The 24984-nt window shown below is 40.1% G+C and overlaps 2 protein-coding genes across 2 annotated transcripts in view; both read right to left on the reverse strand.

Annotated features, from left to right (window-relative positions):
• The window catches only part of LOC113133146 (PDZ domain-containing RING finger protein 4), a 100002-nt gene extending 93349 nt beyond the window's left edge, over positions 1–6653 (reverse strand). The window contains exons 1-2 of the mRNA XM_026311742.1: positions 6261–6653; positions 6062–6157 (exon numbers count right to left, since the gene is read on the reverse strand). Of these exons, the coding sequence (XP_026167527.1) occupies positions 6062–6157; positions 6261–6653 (489 nt within the window). The remainder of the gene's footprint in view (positions 1–6061; positions 6158–6260) is intronic.
• A 3170-nt stretch (positions 6654–9823) lies between these two features.
• The window catches only part of LOC113133145 (contactin-1a-like), a 51737-nt gene continuing 36576 nt past the window's right edge, over positions 9824–24984 (reverse strand). The window contains exons 8-24 of the mRNA XM_026311741.1: positions 23700–23799; positions 23046–23227; positions 22738–22862; positions 22126–22243; positions 21739–21886; positions 20723–20850; positions 19913–20085; positions 19037–19160; positions 17223–17384; positions 16773–16922; positions 16107–16177; positions 15060–15294; positions 14007–14110; positions 13473–13662; positions 13271–13383; positions 13010–13166; positions 9824–12074 (exon numbers count right to left, since the gene is read on the reverse strand). Coding sequence (XP_026167526.1) covers positions 11998–12074; positions 13010–13166; positions 13271–13383; positions 13473–13662; positions 14007–14110; positions 15060–15294; positions 16107–16177; positions 16773–16922; positions 17223–17384; positions 19037–19160; positions 19913–20085; positions 20723–20850; positions 21739–21886; positions 22126–22243; positions 22738–22862; positions 23046–23227; positions 23700–23799 — 2357 coding nt within the window. The 3' untranslated portion in view covers positions 9824–11997. The remainder of the gene's footprint in view (positions 12075–13009; positions 13167–13270; positions 13384–13472; positions 13663–14006; positions 14111–15059; positions 15295–16106; positions 16178–16772; positions 16923–17222; positions 17385–19036; positions 19161–19912; positions 20086–20722; positions 20851–21738; positions 21887–22125; positions 22244–22737; positions 22863–23045; positions 23228–23699; positions 23800–24984) is intronic.

A 24984-nucleotide genomic window follows, 5' to 3' on the forward strand; every position in this document is an offset into this window, starting at 1 on the left:
CAAGCTGCATGGAGAACCCTGATGACAGAGTGACCACTGCTGCGTGTGTTTCTGTGTGTTAGTGTATGCAGGCATGCAGCTGGTTGTCTACGTGTATATACTTGCTGACTCAAGTCTTTCAGTGTAATCTCCTTGTAACAGCTGTAGGCTAAGCCACATGTTTATCGGGACTAGGGGAAAATCAGTAGGTGCATGTGAGTTCAAAAGGTATCAGGTCGCTGACTAACCAAACCCCCCACACATGGTGGTAAAGATGGGAACAGAGGGGGCGAGTGGGTTTAGACTTGACCACAGATACTTAGTTGGTGAATCAACTTCACAACAAGCCATTTTCTCATCACACCAACATGGAGAGGGGAGCGTTCGGTTGCACGAGAGCTCTTGTGTACAGTGGAGCTTTCCATGGCATCAGTAATAAGAGAAGTAACACGTAGACATGCTACTATAAATTTCTGTCTGTACATAGAAGAATCCATGTCTGTACACGAGCCCGACTATATGTAAGCACATGTACACAGCAAGTACCACGCTAGGAAACGACCTGGAAAGTCCATCAATTTCTGCTGGGCCTCTGAGTTTACAGCCTCTTTGACTCTAGGCTCTTTTCCAGATGTTTTACTGTTGAATCCATTCACACAGAAGCTATAGTGACTGGCGGGTTACAATTATTAAGGTATGAATAAAAATTTGCCTTCTCCTCCTGGATACCTGAAATGATGTATCATTCCCTTCAGTATTCCTGCATTACACCTGAGAGAAAAAAAAAAAAAAAAAGCAGAAACAGTTCAACAGTTTGCAGATAAAGCACTTAACACACAAACTGGGAATTCTGAAATATACATAATGACACACACGACAAAACATTCATCACGATTAATCAATATCAAGAAAATAGATTGATAATGAAAATAATCAATGGCAGCCCTCGACTGTTTAGAAATTTTAATTGCTTCAGCTTTACATTGTTATATGATAATGCCCATTTTAAGGAAACAAAACTTACTCTAATTCCTATAATAAGAACATAAGAGCTTTGTGCATTACAGCAATTTCCAATACTTTGTCCACTCTATTCATGTAAATGAATTAGGAAGAAAATTTGTTATCTAAGCATAAAAACTAACAGTCTTTCAAAGCTCAGGTCACTCCAACATCCTACAGACCAAAGTAACTCATTTACAAAGAGGCCTTTCAGCAGGTAGGCCAGAGTACTCCTCTTTACGAGCATGGTGGTCTTTAGTGGAACAGTTTTCGTTTTCACACCTCCTGCCTAAAACAACAAACCTGGACAGCCAAAGTCATGCAAACATACATAGAGACATACACAGCTAAGAACTAAACTCAAACTCTAGAACCGCTGCTCTCAATTAGCTCCAAAACCACAATCTTGGAATATCCTAATCTCAATATCTGCCTTATTAACTTATTACTAACACTTGCCAAAAGCTTTGGAAAAACATCTCATTTGCCAAACCAACACCTATAAAAATAATCCAAATTCTTTTAACTAATGAAACGCCTATAAATATGCATGGAGATAATCTGGAATCAGACAAACAAGAAATCTAAAGGGTATTAAAGAGGCAGGGAATAATTAACTACTTATCTAAATCAAGTTTATCTCAGATGATTCATATCTAAATGAATACAAACTGAAATTGGTTTTAAGGAGCTGGTGTGTATGTGTGTCAAATTGGAGAGGAAAGGAAATGGTGAGAAGGGGCGGCCCCTCTCACATAGGCGAAGGATAAACAGCTGCCATTTAAATTCTGTGCCTCAAATAGAGCAGGAGAGGTACAGAAAACACCTCCAGAGGAGTAAAGCACACAGAATCAACAACTCCATATTTACACCTGAGTTTCCATATGTACTGAACCAATTTTCTTTATCTGTCAGCTGTGAGGGAAACACACACCCTGCTATAAACCAGTGACTTTATGCTATTTTCTCTGAACACAAGCATTCACTTCCATTTTCAACAAAGTGCTTTGGGAGCACAAAGGGACTATAAAACTGTCTAGACAAGCAGTAAAAAGATGTGTACAACTGTGTGTCTAACTAACATGACCATTAGACATCTGCCTTTGTTTGTGGCACCGCACGAAAAACTGTTTTTCCTCCCATTCCTCAGGTGTTTCGATTTTTTTTTTTTATTAAATCCAGCCAACACCTAACACCAAATGGGAAAACGATACTCGGTGTGTGCAAGAAAAATCAAATCAAGCATCATAAAAGCAGATGTCAAATCTACCTTTTCTCTTGTTGTGAAGCAATCTGTTCTTGCCATCATCAACTATGGAAGTGGCCTCTTTTTGTCCCCGCGTGACACACAGGATTGGGTTTTGATGACACCAATATTCAAGTGCTGTACTCTCCAGTCTCTCATCTCTACTCTCCCTCTTCCTTTTCTTTTTGCTTGATCTGAACAAAAATTAGCTGCTGCCACAGTACTCCCACTCTAAGGAAGGTGAAAAGGTCTCAGTGTTTGTCAACAGCCCTCACTGAAGTGTCACAGGCATAGTCTGGGTCAACAAAACAGGTTTTTGCTCTGCAGTGCAGTAGACACTTTCAATAGCTTTGGTAATGGATGATGAAAAGAACTACTCTTTCTGAATCAAATGAAAATATTTTCTTATTTTACAAACATTTTTTCCAACTCCAAGCTGGAGTGTGGGGGACCTTGGCTGCAGACAAGAGGAGGAGTGAGACTGTTTTACCTCAACTGTGGTTTTATTTGTGTATTCATCTTGTTTTACACAAACATACAGGCAAATAAAGAAGATGGTATGTTTTTGTAATGGTGACTAATTCTCTTGCTGTTTCAGGGCTGTATCTTGCTTCCATTATCCTTTTTCAACATAGCAGAACTGGCTGACTCACTCACAGCCACCGACTGAATTCACCGGCAGGCCACTGAACACACAATAAGACAGATCTAGATCAGTTAGTGTGAGGTAAGTGGAAAAATATGGTCTGACTCGCGTTAGGTCTCAGTCTTAACGTCAGTCCACAGCTATCTCACAGTAGTTTTCTGTCACTGTTCTCTACGTCTTTCACACAAACAGCTCTCTGCAGGCTGTTTGACAGCAACCATTATGACGAGGGTGGATCTTTGTTTATGTCTGTAACAATAATGTCACTGACCACAAACTAGTGGGACATGTTCTAAATCAACACGTTTTTGCCACGAGGCGAGGAGCAGCTCAGTTAAGCTGTCCAGCATTGTCAATTGATAATCACTGCTCATAGGACTGGTTCACTAAACCAGTCCCATGAACAATGATTACCCAGTCACAATGCCAGAGCAGTGCATATGAGGACATAGTACAGTCAGTACTGTGTGTCTGTCTGCTAGCAGGACTACGTAAGCTGCTTTTTGCAACCGTCCCTGGTACATCAGCATGTACCACTTTATTTACCCTTCCTGCTGGTTGTTTGAATCCAGCTTTCGCACCCAAAATTTAATAAAATGCATTAAAATTTCAACATGTCTTTTTTTTTTTTTTTTTTTTTGTTTGTTTTTTTTAAAAAAAGCTCTGGGCCACCCAATCTCTGTTCCACTGAGAAACAACTCCCAAAAAGCAATAAAAGTTTTGACAAAATTGTGATTTAATCTGGTCTATGTTTAGCCATTATGGGCTACTTGTATTTATGCAGCCACAAGAGAATAATAAAACTTTCTACCCCTAGGGGCAGCTCAGCCAATGAGGTCAAATGGCCTGTTGCCATGGCAACTTTAGCCCAGCTTTGTGCATGTCCTTGCCCAGTGGTGTGAGAGCCAATCCTAAACGCTACTAAATTAGAGTTACGGTAAGATTAGCAGCACTGTCCTTCTCTTTATTCAGTAAACACAGTCAAACTCACTGACTGAGATAAATACATTTGCCAAACTTACCAATCAATCAATCAACCAAAATCTACCAATGGAAAAGTGAAGCACATCATTTGAAAATGGAAACAAAATAGCTCTAACCTCTGTGGTACTTGAAATTAGAACAAAATACAGGTTTTCCTTTGCATAGCAAACAATAACTTACAATACAACTACATTCACACAACTCAAATTTCATGTCTTATTTTTTTACCTAAGGCTGCTGACCCAAAACATATAGCTTTAGCCCCAGTGTTTACATCCTTTCATCAAAAGCATATTTAAAATGCATTTTACAGGTTTTTGTTTTAAATTGAGTAAGCTGGAAACTTTCAACAAACTTTCACAGAATTATGGCGATTTTAGTTAATTCACTCTAAAATCTGCTAGCCAGAGCTGGCAAAATGGATGGACTCAGGGTAATAATAGGGGAGTCTGAGGCTGTCTACCTGTCAGAGATCTGGGAACCATTGTTTTAAAAAATTACAACATAATTTCTGTCCCAGCAATCTATGGATGCCACGCTACAAAGGAAAGCATGACAGCGTTGTAACAACAGTAACGAAAAGGGCCTATCAAAGGGGTCTGTTAAGCTTGCTTTCCAACCACACAAAGGGACTCTGAATGTGCCCATCCATAACTGCCACTGAGATGTTGACTAGCCTTCCAACTCTATTGTCCGTGCAGACAAATAACCCATCACTTTCCCAACAAAGTGGATTTCCACTTAAGTGTAAAACTTTTAACAGAAACCCAGCTCTCTAAAGTATTGGAAAATCCATTTGGAAACAAAAGAAGAAAACGCACAGTGAGAAAACTATTAGACACACATTAGAGAGGAGTCTTTAAATAAGAAAAAAAAGAAATTGAGCTGAAAATAGATGCTACGGTGCTGCCCAGTGCTGGCAGAGAAGAGTGAGCAGTTTTCCACATTAATCAAAAGTGAGTCTGTTGCACTCCCAGCATGCTGTAGGCAATTAGAGAGATACTTTATGTGCCCATTACCACGATTAAACCCATCCACCCTCACTACCAACCCAAACACAACACAGAGTCTCCAGCTGGAGGGTGAGTAACACAGAACTTTAGGCTACCTTGTGAGCTTACAGAAACAAAAACTATCATTAGATATGGCAGCCATATTTGAGGCTTTAATACATTTTTCCCAGCATCAATAGAGGCTCAGGAGCAGTTAGAAACCATGTCCAGACAGCTTAGCCCATCAATTACATGCTGACATGAATGAGGCTGTAATCAAGCAAAGAAAATGGCATGTTGGCTTAAGAAAATACATTCTGTGAAGCTCAAGTGGTTATTTACATTTAATGAAAATAGAAAATATTTTCTTCGGTTAGAGAAGTAACTATTTTTAACACAACACCCATTAAGACGTTTTGTTTTTCACCTTGTGTCCAACTTGTGTTGGACATTTTTGACAACATAAAAATCTAATGATTAATCGAGCAACAAAAAGCTAATGATGAAAATAATTTGTTGTGTCCTTCAGTATTTTTTCATTTTCTACCATGTCTAACAGCAGATATGTGCAATGTGGCCACTGAGGCCTCAGGCAACTGCAAAGAGCCTCATGTGTTGCCTTTAATGCAGTGCATTTAGTCAGGAAATATCTCAATCACTAGCAGGGGGAGTTTTCACTGCTGCAACAGCCCATTTTCTTCTAAGATCAGCTCAAATCCAAACAAAGACCAAAGACCAAAGACCTCGTTACAAACAACTCTGCAGTCACACAAGATGAAAAGAACAAGAAACCAGGACGTGAAGATGCACAGACTGCTGAGGCACAACTGTCGATCTAACTGCCTATAAAACTAATTACTCTGTTAAAACCCACTAAATGACAAGAGGCTGTGAAGTCAGATCCAACTACTATAAACATTCTCAGTGAGAGAATTTTATAACATTCACTGGGAACCAAATTCAGGCCAGCAGGCAGTGAAGCAGATCAGATAGAAGAGAAATCCTGCTGCTGTGGGGCCTTTAAAACACTCAGATAGTAAAAACAACAAACACTCAGTGATTGTGACAGACCAGAAAATCAAAACGCATGTGTGGTAATGTCTCTGGGTATTTGTGGCCAAACTTTTGTTTACACTTAAATTGTTTCCAAGCTGCGCAGATACAGATTGAAGGACACACAAAGCTGTGATCAGAGACTTGAGCTTCTCTTACCTCAGGTGCTCTGACTTGCTCCTGTGTTTCTCCCTCTGCACATGTTGCTTTATCTGATGTCTGGCTCTGCATGTCAGCAGTTCTGCCCAGATCGCTCTGCAATCAACCAACATAAAGAGGTGAAGGTCTATCAGCCTTCCATGTTTTGTTTTCCGTGATGGCTCAAAGCCCCAGCACACAACAAACACATCCCTCTCACCTTGCAGAACCCAGTGACCTGCTGCGCAATGCTGTTGATGTGCAGCATGTATTGGTGCAGTCTCTGTTGGTACTTGAGAGCAGCGAGCTGAGCCTCGTTCTGCAGACTTGACACCTGGGCTAACAAGAACTGCTCCCTCCTGTTCCACCTGAGCCTGGACATCCGGGCTTCATGCTCCAGAGCTGCGCGTCTTTCTTCCAGCGCGTCGGTGACCGTGCGGAGCGCGTCCACGCAGCAGTGCTCCCCTTTGCCGATGTCCCTGCCGGACAGCAGCAGCCCACATCCTCTCTGACAAACGCCTTCACCACCTAAAGGCTTTGTTCGCGACTCCATCCCGCCTGGGTTCAATACAGGGTCCTTTTCCCGGCAAGAAGTTGGACAGTCGGCGCACATTGTTTATGCAGGAAACTTTCCCAGGCAGCACAAAGTTACTTTACAAAGTATGAGCACATGGAAGCGTGAGCGTGCTCAAAGTGTGAGCGAGCTGCGCAGCTGACGCTGTCTGAAGGGCTGCACTCTGTGGAGTGAAGTGTGTATGAACTGATCTTTCTGCTCAGGGTCATCATACCTGTGTGGCTTTTCCTGCAGTTTACACAAATGTCACATTAACTCCGTTTTCACGTCAGATATGTAACTGCAACCTGGTAGTTTTCAGTCCAGGTGACCGGTTTCCTGCACTTTAATTTAGTTTCATTGTGTGCAGCTGTGATAGGTGCGGTGACCTTCATGTGTCTTATAAAATCTCACCAGCAGAGGGCGCACTTTCTCTCCCAGCCTTTCAAACTGTTAACAGACTCCTTTAGGATGAGATGGAACTAATTAAGAACAGTCCACATCATGATTGGCATTATCATTAAGGTTTTACTCTGCATCCTCTCAGCTGTATTAAACTGTGCACTTTTTGCACGTGAAATTTGGGTCAATTTAATGACCAAACCCATCTGTAATACAATATCAGCAGGGGGACCCTCACTCCTATAGCCTTCCCGCATGAGTACAGGCCGGTCTCACTGTCTTACACTGCATGACATATTGCAGGCATCTCAGAGAGGGCGTCACATTTCAGGTCTCCCAGCGAAGCCGTCTGGTTCTAGTCTGCTGTGCACCGCTTCAAAGTATGTTTTGTGTTGTCTGAGCTGTCAAAGATCAGGTGTAGACTTACAAAGACAATAGTACAATCTGTCCCGAGTCTGCACACCTGTCTGCAGAAACACATGCACAAAGAAAATGGTCTGAAGAATGCCCCCGCCCCCCCATGTCCATCACTGCAACTAAAATAGGAAGTCTATAGTTTTGCTATAATGTGATATTAAATTAAAGGTGATGAACATCAATGTTGGCAAAGGGATATACACTGGTGTGAAAAAGTGTTGGCACCCTGTCTGATTTCTAATTTTTTTGCATGTTTGTCACACTTTGTTTCAGATCATCAAACAAATTTAAATATTAGTCAAAGATAACACAATTAAACACATCATGTAGTTTTTAAATGGTTTTTATTATTAAGGGAAAATAAAATCCAAAATTACATGGCCCTGTGTGAAAAAGTTATCTGCTATCTTTGACTAATATTTAAAGTTGTTTGATGATCTGAAACATTAAAGTTTGACAAACATGCAAAAAAATAAGAAATTAGGAAGGGGGCCAACACTTTCTCACACCATTGTATTTCAGAATTGAATGAGTTTAAAGCCTGGGGTATATGGTTTGGAGAAGCAGTCAGAATGAAGCAAGCTGCAGACTGAATAACAATGATTGTGAGTTTGTTTTGGGGAAAGTGTTACATAGCCACCTGGGATCAGACTTATCACACAGCCCATATGCTTTGACTGATAAGCTACTGAATCAAGAACAAAATCACAGCAGGAAAAAAAAGTAAATCTCCTTTTGTTTTCTCTGGGAGCTGATTTCATGGAATAACAATGAAGACCCACTGGTTAAAACAGAGAGGTGAACTCAAGCCCAACAAGAATCAAGAATTTGATTAATTTGGTGTAGGCTAATCCACAAAGAGACATGATGTCAATGTACGTTTCATATGTAGGATACCTGATAGGAGACTCCAACTCCAACAGCTGTTTCCATCAAAAAAGTGGCCTTATCTGTAATGGCGGACAGATCGAAACAGTATCTCTGATATATGTGCTACTGGCTTTGATAAATAACAGCTGTCTACTGAAAATGAAGGGCAAAATCCACACATAAATTCAAGGACCAACGGAACAAGTCAGTGTTTTTTTTTTTCTTTTTTTATATCTGCCTCAGGACTAGCACTTTAACACATCTAAGAGCAGAGGAAAAAGCACCTGAGACCACCAGTTGTCTGACCTCAGAGAAGAAGCTGTCTGAATTTGATAGCCACCCTTACAACTTTTGACACATTCGCTTTGTATGAGTGTTCAAGGTGAAACTGGAAATATTCTACTGTGGGCTCTGCTTCAATCTTGTGGCATCAGTATTTCAGACTGGGCTCAATAAATCCCTCCTGGACTCTGCTCATGATACAGTCATGGGTGAACACAGACTGACTCACTGTGAGCTGAAACTTTAAAGAGAGGTTTGGGGAAATAGTTAAGATATTTGCTTTCTAATCATTTGCCCTGTTCCGATTATGACATTCAGCTAGAAATGATGATCATGTGATATCAGAAGCTCAAAAACAGCTGCGTGGGCTACATGGGCTTTGTGGTGAAAATAGTTTCTGTTTATAAGGTTAAAAATGGACTGTGAAACTCAGCTTTTAAAGCTACTCTGGACAGGAATATGTTAAAGTGCTTTGAAGATTTGGACATCTACCAATCCATGACAACTGTACAGCTCTACGTGCTGATGAAGACATGATCAAAGCAGCTTTTCAGCAGCTGTTCACTTATATCAAAAGCTCCAGAGCATCTACTAAATGGATCTTGTGGTGAGCTTATTTTCCCTGACTTATTTTTGACATACTATAACAAAGGTCGAGGTAACAAACATCGATGGTTATTTTGAAGCTTAGGTTGTATTGATGTTTCTCATAGTGATGAAATTAATGTAAATGTATGGTCAGCATACGAAGGCAGGAGGTCCTTCAGCCATTCACATCTGTATTCATAGAGTCAGTCATGTTGGAAGTTGGAAATGTGTATTTAAGGTTTACATTTTTTTATAGTTCTACTCCACTATTATTCTGAAATTAATATCGAACAATATGAATCTTCATTTGTAGTTAAAGTTACTTTGCTGATTCGTATTTCACAAAAAATATAAGTAGATTATAAAATATGAGAAATTGATAGAAAACAAACTACCATCAATATTTTGTTCTTGTTTTCATTTCGGTATTGCTACTTTCACTACAGCAAATAATCAGAATATTTCTTCTACCACTATGAACCGTAAGCTTGGATGCAGCCAAAGTCCCCTTAGACTCAAAGTTCTTATCTATACTCAAATTTAGGCATATGGTAAACTCTCAATGTTGAGTCATTACAAAATAACAGAGAAAAAAAGCAATTTAATAGTTAACTACACCTTTATTGTTTCTTGTCCAGAAAATGAGAGGTTCCAGTTTCATGCCTCAATGAGTCATTCCCATCTACTGAAGTACTGAACATCACTCAACAGCTAAACATGCTGCCAGTGATGCTTTCAAATCCCAACCATGGAGTGAGTGAGCCTGCAGGACCATTTTGAATTTTTATGAGTGAGATTCCTTTAGTCAGTGTAAGAGTTTTTTTTTATAAAACCTCCTTCCCCAGAACATCATATTAGACAACTGACTTAATGAAGCTTAGCAGCTAGTGCACATGTTAGGTTTTACATCTATACTGTCTCTGACAAAAAGGTCTGCCACTCAGTAATGGAATGTATTTCATATGAAGCTAAAATGTTGAGAAGTTTCTATCATGTTGATTTGTTGCAAAATAATGTATCATTTTGTCTCCATTGTCATATATGTTACAATGCAGAGCCACTGCTTCGTCCAAAATGTCAAAGTTGAAGGCATTCATGCATTTGGCAATTCTTTTTATGATTTGTTGCATGAAGGAAAACTGGGGAAAAGCACTTTGTGGCAGCTGTTGATATAGTCACAATGTAGAAGCATGGCCAGCATCAGTCACACAAGAAATGAATCAGAGGAATTGAAAACAGCACATTTGTTCCTCCATCCAAGGGAAATAAACTGTCCAACCAGAGGTGGGCAAAGACATATACATTTAAAAATCATAAAGGATAATGGCAACAGTTGATAATGTTTATATAACTTTCAAAACATGTTACTAAAAAGGCAAAAATAATGCAGTGGAAACAATGTCATCAGCTTTGGGTAGACTCTTAGTGCTGATAGAGATGGCTTTGCTTATGTTCTGTTTATAGCAGATAATGAAAAATTATATATACTAGATAACTGTTATAGGAGCTAGCCAAGTTGTCTTATCAGAAAATATAAAGTAGCCACAGATGCATCAGACATTGCACAGTTATTGGAGGGCATGAGTGTCGCTACTGTTCACTGCAACTGTTAATAGTGACTCTCACACAAAGCCATAAACGAGAGAGATGAAATGAAAATGTTTACACAGAATAAAATGGCAACATTCTTTACAAAGCACCAGCTGGTACCACGGAGGTCTTACCAATACAGTCAAAACAAAAGTTTTAGGTCTAGGTCACTAACATGGAGAAGTTTTCAGCCAACACTGACCTTAGTGTTTTGGCAAAGCCTTGATGACTGCACTGATATATAAATATAACCCGAGGTGGTGACCAAACAAAACAAACACTGTTACACTTTTGTTGCAGTTTTGCATTTCAACCTGCTTGTTTGATGTGTTGTTCGGTTCACTTCCTGTTCCCACGGTTTGTTTTACATTCAGCTTTGCAAATATGAATCCATGTGACTAAACACACAAACACTTTGGAACCAATTCAGACTTCCCTTTCATGTAACAATGTCAACATGCACACATTTTGAAAGGGGTATTCTATTCATCGAGTTCATGTTATGATTTGGAAATAAGCACTGATTGCAGGTCAAACTGATCTATTTTTCTTCAGATAACATCAATAAGTACATTAGATAGAAAAACAATATCAATTATTAGATATATTATTTTAGCATGACATAAATTGCTCTTTTCTCTAAGATGCTTGTTAATAAAATCAGGTATGCAACAGGCTGAGGTTTGCTTTGACTGTATCTCTGTAACAGAGGATGTGCTTTATTTCAAAAACAAAAAAGAAGAAAATGCCACTGGACTGCAAGTAAAGAATGACATAAAGACATTTAAACTCATACACTTGTTTTTCACAGCAACTTGTTTACCTTCAACTATGGAATGTTGGGTAGATTTTCTTTGAAGTATCACAGATCAATTGAAGCTTACACTACAAATCTTTACCAGAGAGGTCACCTTCATGACATAAAAAACTAATCAACCTATGCAAAGTGTTAAAGTTGACACTTTCAATCATGGCCAATTTTAAAACAAGTTACTGTGAAAGATAAGTGTAGTTATAAGGCATATTTAAAAAGTTGACAGAACTCCTCTGACATTCCTCTAAAGAGGCCTTTTGTCCAATTCCAGTGTTTCCATTTGTGTCTTTTTCCACAAACATATTCCAGAGGAGAAGAGTTGGAATATGATGTCCCGGGTTACTGGGAGGAACCAAAAGATTGTGGAAAGAGTCCCAAAGTCCTTCTAGGCGTCAACCGTAGTCTTTTTCATGGAAAGTAAAGACAAAGATTGCGCTACATTCAGAGGTTTAAGCAGAGGAGAGCCAGGAGAAGCAGGGAGAGTATGCTGAGAGACTGAGCAGCCACAACACCTCCACCTGAGAAACATGATACACAGCTATGTCAGGCTTTGTCTTAACATGAACTGATATTTGCTGCTGATTTGATATTCATGTAAGTGTCCAAGCTCTAATCTATGAACCTAAAAATCATATTTGTTGAGTGAAGTGTGATATTATACCCCATCTGTGTGGCTATCACCTTAAATACCCCTCCATTTGTTAATGCCCTGCATTAGAAATCCCCCACGGCTTAAATTCCCGGGTCTGTGAAATCAAGCTGTCAGGTGGGGTCTGGACTGAATGATAAGGGATAAGGAAAACCACAGAAGGGGTTTCCTTTACTCATCAAGATCAATTACAGAGGCTTAAATCCTCCTCTATCCCAGCCAGCCTACCTGTCAGTCCATCAGCTAGTGAGAGGATTCAGTCAGTGGCCTACTAAGGCTTTAGTCATGGACTGTAAAGTTTCCCATCCAAGTCCTCCAATCTAAGGTATGAAACCTGGAGTGACAGCTGTGCTGATCTCTCTAGCTGTGACAAATGATAACAAACCACCAACTTTGAAAATGGTATAATCTCACTAGCAAATGGCCTGCCAGAAAGAAACAGGCACAGTGTGTCACCTCAGAGCTACGGGTATAAACTGAGATTAGGTAACTGAAGGCCTTCTTTATTTTTCTATCACTGATAAAACTGAACTTTTATCAGTGGGTGAAGACGCCATAATATTTTCCCCCAAGAGATTACCCTCAGTCATTTCAGAGTTCATCAAACTAATAACATAACGACTTATTCACCTACTGTAAATCAGTTCCGCTATCATACTGTTTTTTTTTTTCAAAACAAGGATATGTTGACTGAAAAGAAAAACAACCTAAACACTTGATCCAACTCAGTTACTTAAAACCAGAAATAGGCACTTCAAAAAAAAAAAAAAAAAAGTACAAACCAGTCATAATCCTGTGTGTTACCTGTGATGGGGATCTGTGCCACAGCTCCATCTCCTCCCTCTGTGTACGCCCGGACCTCCACCACGTAGTTCCCATCTGTGAACAGGGGGAGGTCTATATACCGCCTACTGGTTGTGTACAGAGTGCCTGTGGAGTGGCCCTGCTGTCTGTACAGCACCTAGGTAAATATACACAGAAGATATAGGAAATGTTCCCTGCAGCTAATGTTTGACTACTGAGACATTATAATCTGTATTGAAGTAAATGTTGAACTGTACTCACTTTGTAACCATCTATTGATGCCTCATTAGCCAGAGGTACCACATGCTCCCACGCAATTACCACTGACTGGCCCTTTAACTTTTTACTTACTATTTTGGGAGGGCGGCTTGGAGCTGACAAAAGAAAGAAAACACAATAATGACTGACTCATATACAGTAGGGCCCAGACATGGCTCTGAGATACTGTACAAGCACAACATACGGGCTTTCTTGGTGTGGATCTGGAGGTGATCACTGGGTGGCCCATATCCTGCAGAGTTGTAGCCCCGAACCTCAATAAGGTAGTGGGAGTCAGGCTTCATGCCCTCCAGCTTAGTGTGGTTCTCCCTGCTAGGCACCACCACCCTTTGTGCCCCACCCTCACTGTCTTCCTGATTCCTCCAGTACTTCACCTGGAATACACAGGGACAGAGGTGGAATGGCTAGGATCCAAAAAGGAAAGCTAAAATATCATACAAAAGTTCATTAAACAGTATTAATGTATGTGCAAAAATGAGAAAAAAAGGTCTTTAACAAAACTGGCTATACTACATATATCAATCAACATGTCTGCATTAACTCTGACAAGGAAGATTTTAGTTACTTATGGTAACTTTATTGTCATTGCTTCCAGCTCTGTGGTTTCAAAGTACAGTACTTTCAAAAACCATAACACAAAAACATTTTAGATACTACATGAACTACACTACAGTACCCCCACAAAGGAAACCATACATATGTAATTTTTTTAGCTGACCTGGTATCCATCTACATTGCTCTGTGAGAGAGGCAGCCACCATACGATGGCTTCTGTGGCAGAAAGCGCTCTGCCGTCCACATTTACAGGAGCTTCCGATACAGCTGAAGAGAGGCACACAACACATGGGGGTGAACAGCTACAGTACAGCTAGAGAAACATTTTCAAGGACACCATACATAGGTCATTTTTATACAGCACACACAAAACAATAATGCGGGATCCATTATATGTATGAATATTTTTAGGTTAATATCAACTGTACACTCTCATGTAGTTTGACATGTGTCTGTTGAACCTGCTAAAGTCATTTTTCTCTCAGTTGTGCACCAGCATCATGTGAAATCATTAGTGTAAGGAATAAGTGAAGTGACAGACATTTGTACGCTGTGTGTATGCTGTCCCTGCAAGGAAACTGCCCTTGAAAGTTAAATTGACACATTGGGCCTTGAACCAACAACCCATCATATACCCATCCCTGACAGGCAGATCAACAAAAACAGTACAGTACTACACAATCAGCATATGCACAAATACAAATGGTCACAGACCTGCAGGCAGGATGCTTTGCAGGCTTTGCGACAAACATTCCCAAAGTGTGTTACTATGGCAACAGTGCATGGCTATAACCCATAGTGTCTGGGTTGCCACTGGTTATCGCAATTGTCTGTCAGTGGAAGTTAATAACTAGGCTAAATGCTTTGCATCCTCAGGCAAATTATCAGCTTTCTGCTTCATGCTACATAGATCATTATAATCCCCTCACAAGGAAAGGGGGGGGGGGGCTGACTTTCATTGGGCATTAAAATTCCTCACAACTATATATGAGAATTCTTATTAAATAGTCCCTTCTCCAGTGAAAACCCTGGTGTTGATAAGTAGCTGACTGTCACATTGAAATAGCAGTGTGTTGGAATTTTGAAGGATTCCTCATTATCTATGATATTGAGAAAACAGGAGCAGGTCGATCTGTGAGATGATTGTGAAATTACTTGGATGCATTTCTCCTTCTACGCTTCAGTGTTGAGAGCTGTGGATCTCTCCTGTGCTTACCATCCTGTGCAGAATAAATGACGGCTGTTAGGCTGTAGGGCCCCTCTCCTTTGCTGTTGAATGCTTTGACTTTGACTTGAAACTCAGTCAGAGGAGGGAGGGCGGAGTCTTTGTGGACATAGCGCCTGGCCTGTGGGTCAGCTACTGTCACCTTCTTCCACTCATATTCATCTTGAGGTTTGAAGGCCACAATGTAGCCAAAATTAGGCCCGAAGTAGTACTGAGGTTGTACAGGCTGATGACAAAAAAACATTTAAAAAATAATTGTAGATTACTGCTCATGTTATCCAACACACATTTCTGGCTCAGAATTAAACTCTTACCCTTGGCTGAGTTTGCACCATACATATTCATAATCCACTTAAGCGTCTTGTATATACTAGCATTAACAGGAAGACTCAAAAAGACCAGTTGCACTAATTAGATCTTTGCTGCATTCTGCAAGTGATGTACAAACAGTTGTGATATTTGGCTGCCACTGCTGGTTTTGATTATGCCTCATTTCCTTTTCTGGCACTCTGGCTTTCTCATCACAACATATGTCCAGTAAAAGATGCCCGCACTGGGCATCATTAACCTCTAAACATATCGCCTCATCCTCCAGCTGCTTTGGAATTGGATGGCCATCCATCATCCCAATCTAAGGAAATTCACTTCTTGAGAACTAATTTATCAGTGGCTACTGCAGTGAAATGTAGGATAAGGATTCATTTCAGTCATCGATTTCTGAAAACCCTGGTTATTTTGTTCAGTTTTAAAAGGTTACATAGTGCTTATTCTACATTTTCATATATATATTTCATATATATTAAATCAGGTGATGTGCTATACTGGTGTCCCCATATCAACTGGAAATGTTTATAAAACTTCATTCAGCATTGAATAGTTGTTCTGTGCCATCTAATATTGTTAGAGTCATTTAATTTGTCTAGACCATTATTTATTTGCTTAACTTTGTTTGATTGTGTCTAATACTATCAGTGGCACATCTCATTTCTATGTGCTTGTATTGGGAACCCTTTCACCCTGTGGAAAGTCCAGACCTACCGTCCATGTGATGGTCAGTTCTCTGCTAGTCCCTCCACCCCCACCGACATCCGAGGGCGCCACCACAGGAACTACAATGAGACAGCAACAGCAAAACTCTGAGCCCACATGCTAAGAACCCGCACAAACCCCGCCAACCCACACAGACTGTGACCTATCCCTGGCAGGACTACTGAAACATCCTTCCTCTGCAAATACACTATATATACAATATCAGTGTCTTTTCCTATGCCAAATGAAACACCTTAATGTCCACTTGGGATCCTCGTCACTGAAAAAGACAGAGGCAAAAGTTCTTTTCTTTAGCCTTCGGTCCAGTAGTTCACTCTTGAATGATGATTTTTAAGAGGTTATTGTAGGCTTGTGATTTCCATTGTATAATTGAATTTCCGTATACAGTTTCAGCAAAGCGGTCATTTGTAGAGGCTCTTGTGGTTAGTTTGGCTGCATTTGTGTGCTCTTAGAAAATACAGCATGATGGGCTTTGTGCTGACTCAATTGTATAGCAATATTTCATGTAAGTAAACAGTGCTGTAATAAAATTATGATGAATAAATATGTGAACGGAAAGCTGGACTGTAGTACCAATTTTCCATAACCTTTTAAGTTCCTCTGACTCTTTATTCCATGGACCATATATTAGCCAAAGTCAGGTCACAGTCTTACTTGCTTCCAGGGTTTTGTCTTTAGGCGATGGGCTGCTTGGCTCTCCTGTCCCCAGAGTGTTGGTAGCAATCACTCTAAACTCATATTCTGTCCAGGGAAACAAATCCACCACTGTGGCCGTCTCTGCATTACCTTCTACATCTGCAGGAGCTACAGAGAAATCAATAGATTTCATTTGAGAATGCATGGCACGTAAAGACATAATACAGTTCAGCTTGTGTTGTCCTAGAATTTAACAAAAATATCCTAACAACAACAATATTCTATTTTTGGAAACCATTCCTATAGTTTGAGTCTGACAGACATGGCTAAATTATGTTTTTAAGAGACATCAACCACCACACAGGCCGAAAATATTACCACACAGCATGATGTCAATTATTACAACACCAGAATGAGCCCAGCATTAAAGCAGCAGCGTTTGACCAACTAGTGATCTGGAGTTCTCACATGTAGTGGCAGTCTTCCAGACATCCTTTGAGAAGGAGTCCCTGTACTGGATGGTATATTTGGAGATGGGGCTGTGGTTGTCTGTTCCACGGCTCCATTGCAACGTTACGCTCTTGTCAGTTTTATTTATCACTCGCACCCCACCTGGGGCACCAGGCGAACCTGTGGTAAAGAAAAGAGTAAGTGACAAGTTAAAAGTGATGTTTGATGGGTGATGAACACAAGTGTGACTGTAGAGAGAAGTGACACTGTCCCTGAAACTAAAGTTCACAAGTTTGAATTCCTGCAAGTCACCAATGTGAGAAAGAGGGTATAGTGTTGTTGAAAGATTTTCGTTTGAACTCATTAGGAAATTTATAGCAAAAGTCCAGAGCACAAAAAATATGAAACACAGCACATCAAAGCACTTACATTTCCCCTTTTTAGTCACTTAGACTGACAGATTAAAACATTAGAGATTAGCCCATTAACATATATGAACTGAAGCTTAAGCAAAAGCTTTTAAATCCAGTGTTTCTCTTGGCCCTTCTGCTCCTCTTGATTCTTCTTTTGGAACATAAAAACGGCCTAATAGAAAACCCAGACTGTGTCAGGGTCAGCCTCTCAACCCACAGCCTCAAAAACCAGCCAGGATTTATTTTTTTCCGAGTCATGAATATGAGGCTAGACAAATAAGACGATTAGACAGCCAAAGCTGGACAGCGATTAAGCTTCCCATCTCTTCTAAGAGGCAGCATAAGTGTGAAAAATCTTTTTTTTTTCACAACTCAATGTAAAGAATAAAATAGTTTTTCTAAATCACAGATAATTAAGTTAACACAGCCACATTTCAACACTGTTCCAGGCAAGACTGTAACTTTATGCTACAATAACACACACATACCCAACACATAAAAAAGCTCTTCTCCATATCTGAAATCCCTACTAATAACACCCTACAGGTGCAGAGCTGTGTTTGTAGCTTGGACAAGCTCCTGGAGCAGATCTGCTTCCTCATCTACGTGATGAATGGATGTCTTTCATCTCTCCCTCACTGCTTCCCGGACTGTTGGCATTTGGCACTCCATTAGGCCCAGGGCCCAGGGCCCAGGGCCTGTGTTTTGGTTCCACTCTGGGAAACGTCACAGTCAGCTGCTGTGCATTCACCTGGACATCTGTCAACACCTGCTCTGAAAGCACCAGGGGTGGCAGCTCACCCAAGGCACAACAGGGATCAATGGCAACCAGGTCACTGCTAGTGTTCTTGGGTTGCTTTTTAAAGAGATCTTTTGTCCAACACTGGACTTGTTTGAAGACCTGAGGAGATGGCTGTAAGGCAAGCTCTCACTCATCAAGAATGAGACAGTGGAAAAAAAAACGCCTGATGACTCATCCAATAGGTGAAATACAGTAAATGACTAGTGCATACGTGTGACTGTTTCTTTTCTGCATGTTCAGATCTGTATGTGACTTGCAGAACAATCACTGAAGTCAGAAGTGCTTTATATCAAAATGTGGTGTTCGACACACTTTAGGCAACAAACACTCACCACATGGCATCAGATGACTAGTAAGTATAAACATACTGATGGGTGTGATGCAAACAGCTCTCACTACTCTAAGTGCTACTTTATTCCATTGTAATGAAGACAAGTGGGAGCTGACACTATTCAAAACACTTAATGACACAGAAGCAACGCTTGTCCCATTGAGTTTTATCAAGCCCTCTACTTTGTGATCACTTTCATTTAGCAAACAAAAAGCTTTAATGCAAAAACTTTCCAATTTATCTTCCCAGTGTCTCAGAGTATCTGACTGGACAGAGCAGGACTCACCCCTGACAACCAGGTGGGCAGAAGAGGTAACATTGTCAACAGGAGTCTGTGCAGTGCAGGTGTAGCGTCCAGCATGCTTCAGCTGAGTGTTCTTAATAAGCAGCTCACCATTTGAGCTTCCATTCTGCACAGAACAGACAACAGTTAATTAAGGAGTCAGTGAAACATAGTACATCACAAGGTAAATCTTTCCTAATCTGTGCCTCTCAATGCAAAATCATAATTTGCTCAGCCTCAAACTGATCTTCAAAATAATATGGAAAAGGAGACAGTTTTATTACACCAAAAACTGAAGTAATCATGTGAGACCACAGGGACTGAAATATAAGCCATAAGCATCCAATCCAACTCAGGCTTCAGCTAAAGGGTTATCACCTCTTTCTCTAAACTAATGTCACAGTGTTTACTGGGATCAACACTCTCACTGTGGAAAGGTAAAACTATTAAAAATTCACAATTACAATGAACTTACTGTTTGTCAAGAGACAAAGTAGCTTTGCAAATAGAAAAAACACCATGAATCAATCATAATATGTTATTTGTCTTGCAGGCACAGTGACAAATGAGAAATGCTAAACACTAGCTTATGGTTAGAGCTGCAGTAGGAGAACATACATTGTGTCAGCAACATTGGACATTGCAATGGACTGGACAATGCATTATTCCACTTAAGGAAGGAATGTGAAATGGATATAGAATCATTTTCATTTAAAAACAGGCCATATTTGACCATTTCAGGTATGCCAATGAACACCAGCAGCAAATATGATTTGACATGGAAGATCTCCAGGCTAGACAAAATTTTGAGGTCAGGGGAATGTTGGTTTGATGGGATCATTTCTCTTCAAAAAAATTTAACTAACCAAGATGTCTTACCAGGGTTCGTTCATAATGTTGACTGTCCTTGTGTAGGTCAATGACCTGACCATCCAGGGACCAGATGAAAGTAATGTCTAGAGAGGGGTCATGTGATGCAGCGCACTGCATCAAGGCATTTTCACCAGCTTTGACATCAGCATTGGACGGTGCCAAGGTGATTTTTGTGGATTCTGGGAAAAAATAAAACAGGAGGAAGGAGGTGCTTATCAAAAGGAGGGTACTACAGCTATGGAAAGTAGCATATCACTGAAATTTCAGTAATAGACCAGTTTATGGTACATCATCATTCAGTGCAAATGAATGTTCACTATGCGCAAATGTCCAGAAGAGGGCAGAAAAGAGCTATACTTCCAGCACCACTGGAAATCAACTGTAAAAAAACAAGAAGTGTTTGACAGATAAAAATAAAACAATATCAATATTATATGCTATTCAATCAAATTGTTACAACACCATTAAAACTTAAGTCATCTTGTCATTTTTCATAACAATGTGAGGTCTAAACCCTTGTCTCATCACATCTAATCTAAAGCAATCTTCTCTTGCCTTTGCCTTTGTGGAATGACTGAATATCCACCAGCAGCCTGTTATACTGTCACTCTGCTCAGGGAGCCATTATTCAATAACAGAAGACATTTGGAGGTCGGACTGTTTGGTGGGAGAAAGAGTGACAGGAATGATGGCCAACCATGGCTGACATCAGTCAAAGCAACACCAAGTGCCCTAGAAACAGGGGGGAAAAATCCAGAGTCCAAAAGATCCAAAAGAGGGATGTTAGTTGGGAATTATTCATTAGCTCAAACTTGCCTGTAACCAAAAGGGAGCCCGTGCTGTTGGCCTTGCCCCGGTCATTCTCTGCGAAGCAGGTGTACCTGCCTTCATCTGCTCGCGTTACATTGAGGATCTCCAGACTGCCATCCTCCCATATGAACACCCTGAGGAGAAATCACAATTAATTCTTCACACACTGGGAGGAAGATCTAGAGGGTATAAAATATTCAGCACAATAAGAGGGGCAGAAGTCCAGTGTATATTATTCCATGGATATGTGGATGACGAAAAAAGATGAAAGTGCTCAGAATATCAGCTCATTGTCTAATGAATATATGTCTTGCCTAGAAAACGTATGTGAACATGAAACAACTCACCAAGAAGCAACATTAAATTACACTACACGCAAACACAGCAATGTTTGATTCATTTTTCACTGCATATTTCATATTCATGCATGACAAATAGCGTGGTGCCAGCTGCCCCGTCACAACTCCTCTCTCTCTCACACACAGCAGCCATAGAGAGTATTAGGAGACATATGCTGCATAGTAATTTGACTGCTGCTCCTCCTCTATGAGTCCCACAGTAGTGAATGGGGATATGTAGGATGGGGGAAAGGGTTGGGGGTCTCAGAGCTGCCAGATTAGGCTTGTTTTGTCAGTGTGGAGCTCAAGGCAGGGGTTTACAGTCTGACCAGGCTGATGAGCTACAGAATGAGCTTAATGCCAGCCACTGACAGACAGCAAATCAGTGCACACCAATCACTGACAAACAAAACCAAAGATTTTGCTGGCATGTCTAGTAGGTTTTGGCGATCTAGAGCTTGGGTAGATCCCCAAAATCACTATACCATATGTCTCTGGCTACTTAAAAGGGGATAGGACCCAGATATGTCTCAGTCACAGAAAAGCTTGGTAAGTATTTGCATTTAAACCTACAAAGAAAAAAAGTTCATCATGACAAACAAGCCTCAATGAAAAAACATCTAAATATCTATACAACATCCATCAGGGTACAAAATTCATTGTGCCATTGCATTACAATCATACCTGGTAGAATTGGAAAGTAGCTCAGTGTCTTTGCTCCAGGAGAACATAGGCTTTGGAGCTGCTTTGGGTCGACATTGAATCACCACCCGGCCATTTTTAGGTGCCATGACTCTCTTCACTGGGTTGTGTTCAAATGTGGGAGCACAGGCTGAGAAGGGACAGTATTGCACAAACAGAGCAGAACATGCATTAACTGGAGGCATGCATAACCTAAGTATTGTGTTTTGCATGCTATTTGAATACTTGGAAACATCTTTTTTCCCCAACAACAAAATCTAACATTGCATTCCATATGTCTAATGAGCTCCAATCACTCAGCTTGAAATGTGACCTTTCAATCTCTGATGCAGCGATTTGTGCTGCGACTGCAAACAAAGTTTGACTCACCAAAAACACGCAACTCTGCATTGGCATAGATGACACTATGGTGATTCTCTGCTATGCACTGGTACATCCCTGAGTCATTAAAAGTCAATCTATTGAATCTCATCTCTTTCCTGTCCAACTGTTCAAAATAACAGAAAGAAAAAGTTAAAACATTGTAACAAATATACATTTCACACATTTCATATTCACACAACTCTAGGCAAATTATTAAAATCAAACTATTCTGGTAGTGGACATCCACAGAAATACAGAAGACAATCAGTTTATTTGGTAGATCATTTTAATAATGATTAATTAATGATTTCCACTTTCCAGCTGCATATCAAAAAACACCCCAGCTGCTGTCATTTGCTGCTACTTGCTCAGGTATTTTTCAGGTCCGATTGCAGTTATTTCTATGGAGAGTTAAACAACCCATGCTGGCACATGCTCAATATATATACTTTCTCCTGAGATGATATGTACTTACAGTGCCAGCCAGCTTCCTGTCACTGCACAGCTATTGTAACAACCCTGAGCTGTACTGAACTGGTTCAGCTGCCAAAGCATTTTAAAGCTACAGCTTAATTCCTTAGTTATTGGACAATAAATATTTGCGAGTTTGCATATTACCAGTTCTCCATTTTTCAGCCAGCGGATTTTCGGTTTAGGTTTTCCACTGGCTATGCAGGACATAACGTACTCGCTATTGAGGTCTTTCTCTGTATTGGTGATGTACTCTACCCACTCAGGAAATGCTGCAAATGAGGAAAATCAGAGTTACAGTGTTTGAGGAAACTGCTTAATTATAAGTGTTATGGAGTGATACTTAAAGTACAGTAGGTGTGGGTTTAAAAACAATAAAAACCTAAGACAGGTACCTAAAGACCTAACACCACCAATAACAACAAAGAACAAGGCTGGCATACAACATGGTGTACCTTCTATGGACACACGTGAAGTGTGGAAGTCCTTTCCTCTTGAGTTCACTGCTTCACACTGATATGTGCCGCCGTCTTCAAATTGCACATTGTACAGGTGCAGCTGAGTGCCTGCCATCCGCACCTCATGACTGACTGGCAGGATTCCATTTATCTTCTTCCAGTGGATCTCAGGGACAGGGCTGGGAAGGAGTGTGGAAAATAATATGCATATGAATTATTGCAATTCAATCATTGTTATTCTGAAAACATGCTCTATGAATCATTTAGATCAGTAGGCAGTGGGTCTAAGACAGTTTCCTAACAGTCCAAACTACTGTATCGTCAATTTTTTATGCATTAAAGGTGAAGTAATATGTTTTCAGAGACTGATATCCCCCTATCATTGTACATTTTGTATTAGTCAGTAGCCACTATGTTGATGTTACATAATTTACATGAACTCATTTCATAATGGAATTATCCCCTTTACTAATAATTTCAATACTGATTGAGCAGATGAGCCTCTGAAAAATTGAAATTCTCCTTTAAAGCATGAAACTTGAAACCTAGAAGATAAAACTGACTGACTGATACCAGAATTTAATGACTCTTTGTAGTGCTGTTTGAACTGAACAAACAAAGGTAACTGATGATACTGTAGCTCACACTTACTTCCCCAAAGCAAAGCATTCCAGGGTGACATTTTGTCCTACCAGTGCAGTGGTATCTGGGAACTTGACTCTGAGGTCAGCAGGATATTTCCTGATGGGACCTGGGAGGAATAACAACAGAGCAGGATTATGACTCAAGCACAACAGTAACCCCATGCGTACTTACTAGGCCTGAAACCAACAGCAGTTTTAAAATTATTTAGGACACTATTTTGGTGGTTGTGCAAAAGTTGGTATTTGTTGAATGCAACATTTACTTTGCATGTCAATGCAGTATTTTTATGCACACAGTGCACATGTTGGAGGTTTATTTAATTCAGGCAGCACAAAGCAAGTGTGTCTTGGACTTTGCACTGAGATGGCTCGGAATCCGTTGATCAGTCTTCTACCACTTTAGTTATTTTATCAAAAAATGCAACTAAATGCAACAAATGTGCATGTCGTTGTCATGTGTCACTGTCATTGGCTTAGCTTTTTCACTACGAATGACACCAGTGACACGCAAAGAATTAAACTGTACATCTTTGGATTTATATTCTTAAATATAGATTTATATTCCTTTTCATTTTACACTGCTGTTCATCAGTGAAAACAAAGAGCAGACAAACCTGGAGATATCAAACTAGTCTGTGAGCCCACGACCTACTACTTGAAATGACAGAGGTGAAAATAGGGTTTTTAGTGTTAATTGTAATCTTACTGGCTGTTTCAAGGTTAACCTGAATAATCTGTTTACATGTCACAGTATCAGAGTACTCTGTATAGTATCTGGCTTTATCATAATTGCGTATTCCAGCACCTAAAAGCTTCTCCATAGGACACAGGATATTGCAACAACCAGGATATAAACGGGATATGACGTCTATGTAAATGCACTCAGTGTATTAATGTATATTATACATAATTAAGAGGATTAACAATCATGACAAATACACACACTGTGTCATTAAAAACAGTGGTCAAATGCAAGGGTATTCACCAACCCACACACACGAAAAAGTACAGACCCAATATAAGCCACATCCTACCCAGAAGGCATCTCATTCCTACACACTATGTATTAAGTATTGGGGAAATATTTGCCACAGGTTAAACTGGTTTAAAGTTATTTGACTATAAACATAAGCATCTGATGGATTCTGAGAAGGTCCCAAAGGAAAAATGTTAAAGTTGCTTAGATTTACATGAGTTCCTCTAGGTATTTGTTACACAGTGTTCAATTAACAAAAATATGATCCTTTAGTTTCTGCTCATCCTGCAGGGCTGTTTATGTTCCATTTCATTTT

Source organism: Mastacembelus armatus, chromosome 6 (genome assembly GCF_900324485.2).
Source record: "Mastacembelus armatus chromosome 6, fMasArm1.2, whole genome shotgun sequence".
Lineage (NCBI taxonomy): Eukaryota > Metazoa > Chordata > Actinopteri > Synbranchiformes > Mastacembelidae > Mastacembelus > Mastacembelus armatus.